The sequence below is a fragment of the Opisthorchis viverrini genome (assembly GCF_000715545.1).
Source record: "Opisthorchis viverrini unplaced genomic scaffold opera_v5_45, whole genome shotgun sequence".
NCBI lineage: Eukaryota > Metazoa > Platyhelminthes > Trematoda > Opisthorchiida > Opisthorchiidae > Opisthorchis > Opisthorchis viverrini.
The window spans coordinates 769,320-781,695 of NW_008751701.1; the positions used below are offsets into that span (position 1 = coordinate 769,320).

The 12,376-nt window shown below is 45.7% G+C and overlaps 1 protein-coding gene across 1 annotated transcript in view; it reads right to left on the reverse strand.

The window, feature by feature from the left end:
• Positions 1-8,948: 8,948 nt before the first annotated feature.
• T265_03244 (hypothetical protein) overlaps positions 8,949-12,376 on the reverse strand; it is a gene marked incomplete at both ends in the record, with an annotated part of 5,866 nt that continues 2,438 nt past the window's right edge. Inside the window, 2 exons of the mRNA XM_009167677.1 lie at positions 8,949-9,674; positions 11,268-11,375. Of these exons, the coding sequence (XP_009165941.1) occupies positions 8,949-9,674; positions 11,268-11,375 (834 nt within the window). The remainder of the gene's footprint in view (positions 9,675-11,267; positions 11,376-12,376) is intronic.

The following is a 12,376-nucleotide window of genomic DNA, read 5'->3' on the forward strand; positions in this document are numbered from 1 at the left end:
TGGCAAAAGAATAAACTTTCTTAAATTTAGATGGTCACTCTTGTTGGGCAACGCCTTTGGAGGCAAAGGGGGTGGGGGTCACAACGTGTTTCCGCCTATAAGAATGGTCAAAAAAGGCCTTATCGCATCCGTTCTGCATTCGGTTAGTGAATATTTTAGACTTCGTGTAAACTAATTGTTCCGGATATTCAATACGTTCAGCACAACATGGTGAAGTTGTGAACTGGTCATTGACTCCCGTCTTCTTGATTATCAGAATATAAATCCCATTCAGCTGTAGCACCCTTTCGGCGCCTAGCTGCCATGCCACACGAAGGAGGCTCGAGGGCTGGGATACTGTTAGGTTGCTCAAGCCTAGACAGGGGAAGTCGAGAGTCAGAGGTCGGGTTCGAACCGCGGACCTTCCGGTCAGTAAATTCATGCTCTAACCACTTGGCCTATCTCGCCCCCTTCGTTATCAGAACCTGGTGGCTAGGCTAATTTAAGGACAACCAAAAGCGATATATCATCATGAAGACTTGTAACAGAAGGAACAAAAATTGTTGTGGGAAACCAGAATGTTTCAGTCTTCTCGGAGGCTCCGTCTCCTTCCAGCTTACGCGCTTGCTAAGTCATCGATTTGAGCTCGAGATGGCTCAGTGACTAAGGCGCCAACTTACTAACCGGAAGGTCTGGGGTCCGAGGCTATAAGTTCGGCACCTTGAATTCTCCTATCCAGGCTCGCGGAACTTGGCGGTATCTCAGACCTCGTACTTCGTTCTGGGTGCACGGCAGCTCGGTATAGAATGAATTTCATACCTTCATAAAGGAAACTACTCACAAGGTTGCTGAAAACTCTTCGACAGCCGGTTTCGCCCTTCTTGGGGTTCATTAGGTAGGCGCAGTCCCCGAGTTTCCTTCAAACTTATGTTCCACTTGAACCCAAATTGGACTGATTTCGAGAAGCACACTCATTTGCAAATCAATCGGTTTTCTCGAGAGACTCAACTGATATATGGGTTCAAGTAGGTTGACGGAAACTTGGGGACTGCGCCTACCCGGGGAAACCGGTCCTGGGCTGTCAAAGAGTTTTCAGCAACCTTGTGAGTAGTTCCCTTTATAAACTATACTGTGATATCTCGAATATCGTACCAACTGAATCATGAGGCGGCTATGAGGCGGCCTGTGTGCAGTACATTCAGTTGTAGAATATCATAAACGAGGGAAATTGATTTGCAAATGAGTGTATTTCTCGAAACGTTTAAAGCTTATTTACGGTGGTTAAGCGCCAGTATGTATTTGCGGTTTATTTCTGTCAATGGTAATGATGATAGCGACTGACTTCCCGTAGATGGGGAGCGTATATTGAACCTCGGGGGACGACGTACCGGGCAGTTGAACCACTGAACTTTTGTGAATACAGAGTTGAAGAACTGTTGGTCTTTATATTGCTATTGGCTAAATAACCGTACATAAATTCCTAACTATATTTGAGTTCGCGAAACCTGCTCCGATCTGAAGAACCGTAGCTCCTAAAAATTGGTAATCAGTACATAGTAGGAGAGAGTTGGCTGCGACCTATCCGAAACGGCTCGATGCATCACCAATCGCCTGATAACGAATGACAATAGATGGCACCCAAGCACCGTCTACCAAAGAATGGGGTGCTTTCTATTCAAAGCGAAACGTTCACTGGAGGGGATGGCGATACGAAACGAAAGCAACTGGAGTCACATTGGGTGCCGTGGGATCTTCATACTGTTCTGCTTTGTACTCACGTGACCCTTCTTGCATGTGATAAGAAACTCCACCAACCTCAGTGGTGGTCGTCCAGTCTGCTTATTCAACGAAGCCAGGAAGACGGTTGGTCAGAGAATTCGGCACATCTCCAATAGGTTCTGTCGACTTCACTAGTCATGTGACGCATCTCAGCTGGCTGTCTGGCCAGAATATCTGTTCTTACCAGACAAGAGACCTACAGTTCTGAGTTTGCCCCTTGTCTAGGCTTGGGTAACCCTGCAGTATCCCAACCCTCGTGCTTCCTTCGTGTAGCATGGCAACTAGGCACCGAAAGGGTGCTACAGCTGAACGACCTGCTCACACCTTGACATCACAAGTTGAAAGTCTAGGCTCGCGACTGGTCCTTTCGAGATGTGGATTCCCTTCTACCCTGTATTGTGTGCACCCAATGAAAGCACAATTCCCAATACCAAATTACCTCACGCACAGAGTCCCGATCTCAGCTATTGGCTCAAAACATGTGCCTCAGTGGATGGGTGCAAAAAAACGATAGTACGCTTGACCTTGCCGTGGGTGGAGAACAACTGGGGAGACAAACCGAAACGGCGTTTACTGAAAAAGTATGACATCTAAAGAAAAGTTTGACAGACCAAACCAATCGTCGTCTCTTTAGATTGCTACTACTCTGATTCTCTGAAAAGTACAACGAGACCATTCGGAAATCGATAAATCATAATGGATGTTACTTCATCCTGCTCCACTCCGTCCACCGCTGTAACCGAATAAGTGTCCCTGACTCGATCCGTAGTCTTAGCAGTAACCATGTTTTAACCACGGCAAACTTGTGTGTAACACAAGGTCGCCGAAAACTCTCCCGCATCTCACCACGGGTTTCGCCCTTCTTGGGGCTCATCATAGGTCCTCGAGTTTGCTACTCAAACCGGAATACACACATTTGCACACTGGTCGGGGAGACTCTGGGACAGCGCCTACCTGATGCGCCCGAAGAAGGTCGAAGCCGGTGGTGACACTGAAGAGTTTCCACCATATTTTCTAGTAAATGGTAAAGTGGAAACTACAGTTTCTCTGTGCGAAATCCGAAAGAACTGTGTTTTCAGTTTAAACGGCGTACTTTGCAGGCTAAAGGATCATAAAGCCAACTACGTTAGATTAGGTTGTGTCCATTTACTTTAATTCGATGAGATGCAAACATTTTATCTGAGAAATTTTTAATCCAGATTTTGGTCTTCCTTACTGAAAATATGCAACCGTATCGCGAAACTCTCAATGAGCGGAGGGCTGAAATTCTTATTGAATATCATCAAACGTGTTCGGCGTGGTGAGATACTGTGCAATTTGGTAATAAGTTTCACAACCGGTGCTCGCCAAACAATTTTTAGAGTTTAACTCCATCCGTCAATCTGAGTCATGGCACATGTTACCTTGGACGTATAACCCAATTGCTGGAAAAAGTCAGAATCCTTTCTGAACGAGCGTCGGTGGCTATTTGAGTATATTGGACTCATTTGGTCAAACTGTCGGAATGAGTTGGCTGCGCCTCCTTTGGGGGATTTTATCCCACGAACGTAAAATATCTGTATAATTGCATGCGACCATTGGGCAGAAGTTTCGTTAGATAAAGTAAGTTGTCAACGAATAAACTAAGCTGGAGCACAAACAGACGCGGACAAGTTGTATCTTCTCCATTTTAAAAGTTACATTTCCTAAAAAATACGACCCACAGAACATGGGCAACATTTCTCGTCGGCACGAGAGGCAATTGCTTACTTCATTGCCAGGTATGAAAAAGACTTTGTGACAGTTTCCACAAAGCGTAGATTGATGGCTTACTTTCAGTGTTAACCAACTGACGTACCCAACTACGCCAGTGAATGGTCAAACGACCAAAGCATCCCGTTTTGGCCTAGAAACAGACTTCCTTTATTCATGTGTACTTCATAACTGGAGTAAACGAAGTAATAGCACGAAAATGGGTCTTTGTACGAATAAGCCAAATGAGCTCACTGATGACCATGTCACGCACCAGAAATCTGATTTGTCCGTAAAAGCATTAAATACTGACAGTGGCGGTGAACAAACAACTCATTTCCTTTATTACTAGGATATCTGTGCAGATGGCAAAGATTCATTTTTGAGTCAAATCAAATGACTACTGACTTCCCAAAGGCTGTTGGTAACAAACAACTCTCTATCGACGCAAGGTGTATTTCCTAGCATTGTGGAATGTCCCATTAAAATATACCACTCATGGAGTAGGTCAAAACTAAAAAATGTAGTCTGAACAAATTTTTACTTAATTCATCTGTACATCAAAAGCTAGAGAAATAGAGGGTGAATTCAAGCATGAACTGAATGAGTTCACTTTCTGTCACCCTGCAATTTATGTCAAACCAAGATGGGCTTAAATTGTAAAGAATTTTCAGTCCCAAGAATTAAGTTTTTACTCTCCAAAACGGAGTGCAAACTTTGGTACCGTTAGAGAAGTGTGCGTTTGCGAACCAGTTGGGTTTTTATTGAAGATTTTAAATGGAAAGGGTTACACATTGTTTAATAATAGATTATAATATTGTCTAGTTTAGTAAAAGATTTCACCATGATTAAGATAGCGCAAGAATCGGACACGCGTAACTTATGCTTTGGTGGGTATATTTCACTATTTGCGGTCGGTGTAAATGTCTCAGTGTGGATACAACAAGCTTACTGCCGAATAAAACAAGCATGCTAAATAACTGGACTCACCAAATACTAAGGTGCACAAATTTCGCAACTGCTTTTATCTACTGTGAATCCTCACTGAGGTTACACAAATGCGCATTTAAAAGAAAAATAATTAATTGGCTGTAAGAAACGCTGAAGTTTTTAAGTTTGAACCTGCTGGATTTCATCATACTTCTCATTTTGATGGGACCTCACTGATATATGCCGAGTAAGGCGTTTGTTTACGCTTGACGCTACTAGTGAAAAGGTGATACTACTGATGGGGAAGAATGCGAGTAGTATGTTTTGTCTTAACTTCGGTTTGCGTCTCTTGAAAGGGGGGTCTGTTGCGGAATTTGTGGAGTTGCTTTGTGGCATTTGCTTGGGTTTGAGCAACAGACAATGAATATCTAGAAAAGTTCAGGAAGACGCGTTCAAAGAGAGGATGAACATTCAGTTTTTTAAAAAAAGATGCATATGAGAGTTTTGCTTGTCCGTCCAATAGTCTGTAACTGTTCATCTAATAAATAACCCCACAGCGAAGGCCTTCTTCCTTTCACCAGTAGTGATCCACATAGTTGTTCGCAAGGCCTTCTTCCTTTCACCAGTAGTGATCCACATACCAAGTTGTTCGCCTCGAACTACCGTGTGTTGTTCACAGGCTACTGGCTAAACACGCTCACTTACCGCGAACTATATGCTTGTGAGTTAACACACGGTTCTGTGAAGTGCCCGTGCAGTTTCATCGTTTCGTCCACTCTCTGTATACATGGAGGGTGGTTTGTTCGAATGATCAGATCTAGTGACTGAATCGACGGATCAATGTATGCCGAACACCGTTGTGGGAATACCAGACTCTGATGGGGGAAAAGTACGGTAAGCAGTGTACTCACGAGGCTCGTAAATCCTATTGTATCGTACTACTCATCAGCGGAAATCCGCATTCGAATATCTGGCGGGGGGACCTCCGAGTTTGGTGTCGTATCAAAGCCGTCCATTGCTATCGATTCTCTTTTAATTCAGTGGGCAATTGAGGGATACTTTGGTGTCCAGAGGAGTCCTGAAACCTGCATCATACCCGACTTAGCTGATGATATTGACGAGCTGGAAGGTCTTCGACACGTGCCCAATGCGTAGCACTCGCAGGGCTAGAAATGATTACTACAAAGACGAATTCTGTAGAGACCTCCGCATAGACGATGAGGAAATCGAAGGTTGCTGCAGTCAAACACTCGGTTCCAACAACTTTACCAGACCGACAAGCGAGGGAAGTGTCTCGCACTGGATCGAAAAAGCCGGATGTGCAACTGAACAGCTCACTGTGGAGAAGAAATAAATAAATTCCGGTTGCGCACAAAACTTCAACCCAGTCGGAATTCGCATCTGCGAGCTGAGGCCTCCACGAGTAGGGGATGTTTGGAAACTAGAGATTTATGACCATGGTGCGAATAGGAAAATTTTGGAATCTGGGAGAGTATCGGACGACGAGATCCCGAATAGTTGTTGCAACCTACCACGGCTACCTCGGATCCTTCAGGGACGATGTATACAATGACTTGGGCATCGAGTACACAAGAGACGGAAATCTTCGAATTAACCTATATCATGCAAAGGAGGAAAAGCTCCAATTTAATGGTGAATGTGATTTCTTTTGGGTCTGCTGTTCTCTATCAAGTTGCGAACCATCTCCTCGTGGTTACGCGTCTGCAGCGGAATTTTCAGGATTGTCCCAGACAGCAAGTACTTTGATATCCGCAATAACTTTGTGCACTTTATTCTAGCTGACGGCCAACATCTTCTCCAGCCATATCACGAATTCTTCCATGCGTGACTGGCATTCATTGGATCGCCCTGTTCTCACTCGACGAAACCGCAGTAGCAAGAACCTGTACATCTGAACAACTAAATGAGAGACGGCTTTTAGTTAATCGTCTTGAACTTCACGTGGTTGATAAATGACCAAAAGAGTGTAAGAGCCTCTGCTGCTCTAGAGGCTGAACAGATAGTTCAGTGGTTAAGCCGAGAATCTACTGACTGGAAGGTCTGTGATTCGAACCCGACCCTGGTATCCCGATCGCTAGGCTGTGTAGGTTTGGGCAACCTGACAGTCTCTCAATTCTCATCCTTCCACCGGGTGGCATGGAAGCTAGGCACCGAAAGGATCTTACAGCTGAATGATTTTTCACCCACATTCACCGAAATGCATTTCAATAAACCTGTTAGAATTCAGTAGGAGGGATCAATAGTTTAGTTGTAGGGTTTTGCGGGATAGGTGTTTCGCTCATAGCCACACCATTCTCGTTTGAAAGGCCGTGTTCCTGTTCTGGCGTAATTATTCCGGTGAGTCCACACCAAAGGGAAGCACTGAACTCGAGTTTCGCTCTTACTGGAGCTCGTTTGCAGTGCATATCGAAAAGGCGCAGTACATACCGAAAAGGCGGTGCGGGGATTTGAACTCCGGACATCTGACGTGCGAGGCGAGCGTGTTACCACTACTCCAGCAACGCACGTTGGACGCATCTGAATCCTCACATCTGAACAGGATCAATATTTGTTTGAAACCCACCAAATTTCGCTAGTGGCTAAGTTGTCGACAAATACACTCATTTGCATTTCAACTGGGTTTTCACGGAAGACTCAACCGAACCTCACCTTCAGGATATATTTAAGCAAGTGAATGTGCTGCACAAAGGCCGCCTCACGTTTCAGTTGGTACGGTATTCAGCAACCTTGTGAGAAGTTTCCTTTATGAGAACATACCGCGATATCTCGGCACATTCAGTTGCTTAAGAATATCCTGAATAAGTCACCCGTTGACTTGACCATTGTCGAGATCTGTTCAGCTTGCAAACGCTTGCTCTTAAAAAAAACTGAACATTTTGCCTGTGCCGAGCCAGTTTGTCGCATCCGGACTGCACATGAAAACCACCCCGGTTATCGATCGGTCGGCTGGCGAGCTTGCATCGGCCTCATCAATCATGCCTGTCCGTGCTCGTTCACCGATAAGTGAGCAATGCGCCAGATCCAACTCAATTAGCCTGTCTATACCACACTCCTAAGAGGACCTGATTCAACGTGAACTCGTGATCGCCTGACCCAGTTGCAACGGTATGTTGTGTCCGGGGCAATACGAGGACTGAGTCCGTGATTCGTAGTTGCCCACCCACAAACCCGCAACGTCTGTTGCGGGCAACACCATGTACAGTTAACAAGACACCATCATCAGATGAAAGAACCGCGTACTTGTCGTACAGTAGTTGCGGCTGCCAGAGGTTCCACCACCGATGATTTGGGGAGATGGGTTAAGTATCTGTGCACTGGAAGCAGGAGCTGATAAATTGGTGCTGTTACTGGATATTTAAATGGGAGAATTGGGAAGGGAGCTATGCATCGAAGGTAATAGCTTGGATGCATGAGCGCGACTAGGCCATGTCTGACAATGTCTCTAAGCACTCATGTGTCCCAATTGGGGGTCCCCATCCAGAGAAACGGCGATCACCATCCAAGCTGAGTTTGGTGTTGATGGCTTACACACTTCACTGTCAAGTCATTGTTTGACCTCCCCTGGGTCATTCCAACCCTTCGCGTGGTTCTGCAAAAAGAACACTTCGAGGGGTTCGGTCGACTAACCGGTGTTCACACCGGGAAATGCTCCGAAGACATCGATGGTCAAACACTGGAAGTCTCTTGACTTCTTAGGCGCGCAGCGGCCAGGTTTCTGACCCGTATAGCAATACGGATCGCACAACCGCATAGTAGACTCAATCCTGAACGGATAAGCTGATGTCACGCCTACACCGCATGTGACGCAGGTTCACAAAAGCTGCTCTGGCCTTCCAAATCCGGATGGAAATATCATCTTTCGTGAGACCACCGGGACTGATACAGCTGCCCAGGTAAACAAATTTGTCCATCACCTCAAGTGGCTCATCCGCAAGCATGAGGCTAGGGTTCGTAGTGCAGTAGCACTTTACACTTTGCAGGTGTGAAGCGGATGCAAAACCGTCACACAGGTTTATTTAGATTATTTAATATCGTTTGAATTGCCATGGCATCAGATCCAAGAAGAGCTATGTCGATGTAGGTGGGCGGACGCCCTGGGAGCACTTCGACCCCACTGGTTTGCAAATGAGTGTCTATTCGCTAATGTCCAACTCTATTTAGTGTCCGTTTGCACCGGTGAACCGTAATTGCCAAGCCTTTTGCTCAAGTAATCGAGGACGGATGGGAACGGAGAGAACATTGCGTAGAAGAGGAAAATTGTCTGTATTTAGGTGGCTCAAGTCAGTTGTCTTTAATCAGCGATATGTGAAGTTACTTCCGATAAGGTCGCACCTCTCCGCCATGCACCCGCTATCACCAAATCGATCAATGAGAACTATCCCAAAGTTTGTCAGTCAACAGCGGCCAGAACAAGAGGTTTACAGTCTTTTCCATCACAGTCAAAGATGAATAAAACGATGAAACATGCGTGAAACGCCAAAATTTGAGATGAAATGTAAACGTCTCCATCACTGAATCACTGCCGCTTCAACAAGCGGTGGTTTCAAAGTGTCCCACTCAGGCTCCGGAAGGATAGACCAATTCGGTGAACCGGTTGTCATCCGTTTGTTTGGATGGCTGAAATCCTCCACTTCGCGCCAAAAGTTCACGTCTTCGCTCAAACCGGCCAACAACAGATCAGCTGACAAGTTCGGGTAATGGATTGGATAGGGAGCGACATGCAAGCCGCTTGAATGTTCAATAATTGGTCGACTAGCCATGTGCAGCCCTAGACGACTGTCGCTTGTGTTATGAATCCTCAACTGGCGACAGGCGAGGATGAAGTCACAACCCACGCAATTCTCGATCCACACTGAACCAGCCACCGGGTAGGTGTACACGCGACATCGAATAAGACGTCGAGCGATAAGGTTACCACAAACACCTTGGACATGCACCGTGCAATCGGTCAAATCAGCCAGGTACACCGACTGACCAAGCAGTGAATCACTGCCTCCGTGAGATGCAGATTTGGGAAGCAGTAGCGTCTGAGGACCCTCACAGTTTGTCCAACTGTAGTTGGCATCAAAACGGCACAGAGATTGAAGTTCCTGCCCCAGTGTCTCCTTGCTTTTGTCAGGGTGTGATTGTGGTTGGACGGTCGAAGAAGGAACAGATTTGGGTTTGCGGGAGAACGCGAACTTTTTTGTGGGTAGCAACTGTTCTCGTTTCGCCTGGAATTGGCTGTTGAGGTTCTAAAAGGGTAGCAATAACAGAAGGATAACAGGTCAAAAGAACAGTTTTGACGTAAAACCAAGTGGGAATCAAAGTGTACAACCTTGTCGTAGATTCTGGACTATTACGGCGAATAAAGCTTAACGACAGACCGACGAGAAACAGGAATTTTATACTACGGAGAGTTGGACATCGGAAACCAATAAGGTGAGGGACTGAACGCAAACTGAACCACAATGAAGAGAACTTGATACACAAAGTTTTAGAATCTTAAGACTTGGAAATCGACAATAAGTCGACTATTCGACCTGGTGTACGAGCCAGGTATCAACCGACAATATTACTAAAAGACGATATAATTCGCGTACTCGGATGATAAGAGATAGGAATGAAACAGAGTAGTCTTTCTGATTATGAAGCTGGGGAACTTTGCACACGTACTCATCACGTGATATCCACGGTTACGAGAATACCCATGGGATCACAAACGAAAATGTCGCTTCATAACAATGTGACCTTGGGGACAGACGTGTCCTTTGGCAATGTTTCAGGTCGAATCTCGAAACAAATCGCTTCGCTAATTAGGCACTGCCACAACCAAGAAGTCCGACCCGCAGGCGATTGGCAAGAAGGTAGGACAGCTTGCCGAAAGTGTAAACCCAACACTTAATTGATCCAGTTCCTGCCTGATGCCGGTTACTAATGACGCGTCGTAATACTTTGCACACGTACTCATCACGTGATATACAGGGTTACGGTCAGAAAACTAGATTACGAGAATGCCCGTGGGATCATAAACGAAAATATTGCTTCATAGCAATGTGACCTTGAGGACAGACGTGTCCTTTGGCAATGTGTCAGGTCGAATCTCGAAGCAAACCGCTTCGCTGGTTAGGCACTGCTACAACCAAGGAGTCCAACTCGAAGGCGACTGGTCGGAAGGCCAGACAGCTTGCCGGTGCAGCATCAAGGCGAGGCCTGTTTGGCTGAAAGTGTAAACCCAACACTTAATTGAATTAGTTCCTGCCCGATGCCGGTTACTAATGACGCGTCCAGAGGGTGTCGTAACCACCATAATGGAGTCACCCCAAACACTTTGAATACGACTCGTTGCACAGGTGTTTTTTTACCTGGTTTTGGGCCACTTCATTCACATTGTGAACCTTTGGTGGTTGTTTTGACCGGGACACCAGCTTAGAAGGTTCAGACTGAGAATCGAGCGGAGGTATCATCATTATTACAAAGTGTGTCGAAATACTAGTGGCACAGGTGCGCTCATTGGTTGCTGATTAGTTCACCGAGCTTGGCAATTAACTTTTCGACACCAAACGGTCAGATACCATCAATGAATGATTGGCCGCTCACTCAAGAACAAATAAATTTTCGCCAGTGTCAGCCATAGAACTAAGTGAAAAGTTACACAATGATTGGGACGGGTGTCTAGTTCCCAACGATGCGCTACAAGCAGTCGGGAGAGCCTGGTGGGAAGTCATTTCTAGGGGTGAGTCCAACCTCCTTCAGTTCACTATATGCACAAAACCCTCGAACAAAAGACTGGAGCAAGAATCCGAACGAAGGGAAGGTAGAAAGCATTGGTCACGAATTGCACTTACCTTTAGTTCTAACCGCGCCTGCTCGGAGTCAAAAGAAGTCAGATAGAGAGAGGCGTCGTTCAGAGACTTCTGAAGTTCCTCGATACGGCCCACAGCTTCGTCCAAAATCTACAAAGCACATTGCGGAAGCAACAAATTAGCAAACCGACAGTGCTGATTTGAGTTTATTAAGAGTAAATTAGGGTACAGCGAAATACGCTCGTTTGAAAACAAATTTGGTTTTGCGAGAGACTCAACTGGAACCCAGCTGAATCTCTCGTTCACGACGTTTTTAAGAGAACTGAATGTGCTGCACCAAGCCACCTCATGTTTCAGTTGGTACGATATTCGAGATATCGCGATACATAGTATAGACGTAATACACTACTGAGGAGGGAAGACAGTTGATGCAAACTAAATTGGCGTCCATACAGGTACGCCTATAGGGTTATTATGACTACAACGAAGTGAGAATTAGGCTTGTGGAGACATTTCATCTTGGCGAAGCTGCTGTGCAGTTATCTTGACCATCAGTCCACGAAGACACATGCAGCGTGTCAAATAAAAAGGGCTTAAATGTTTATTACTAGTATTATTATCGTTCAGCTGTAATCCCTTCTCGGTGCCTAGCTGTTATGCCACCTGAAGAAGGCACAAGGGCTTGGATACAGCTAGGTTGCCTCAGTGTAGACAGGAGTGGTCGAGATGCAGAGGTCGGGTTCGAACCAAGGAGCTATCTCGAGCACAAAAGTATGGAGGGACTTCAGTATTTTGCCTCCTATTCTTGCCCTAGGCCATACTAATCTTCTCCGTATCAAATCAGTTTCAACATGAGTAACGTCGAAGCGGGTACGGATTAAAACGTGCAAATACATTGGCCATCAACTGTTCAGGGCACATCGCAATACGAAGCAAAACCCACACAACAGTCATTAACGAGGTAATCGCATAAACACGAGTAGCTGGATTACTAATCCGGATGGCCCTAACCATCCTGTCTCAAACGTGGCATTCTCCCCGTAACATCCAACATAGTTGGTCCCAGGACAAAAAAGGGAAAACAGATGGTCAAGAACAATCAGCCGAGGGGATGACAACCGCAAACAACGAATCGATTCGGACAATCGGGA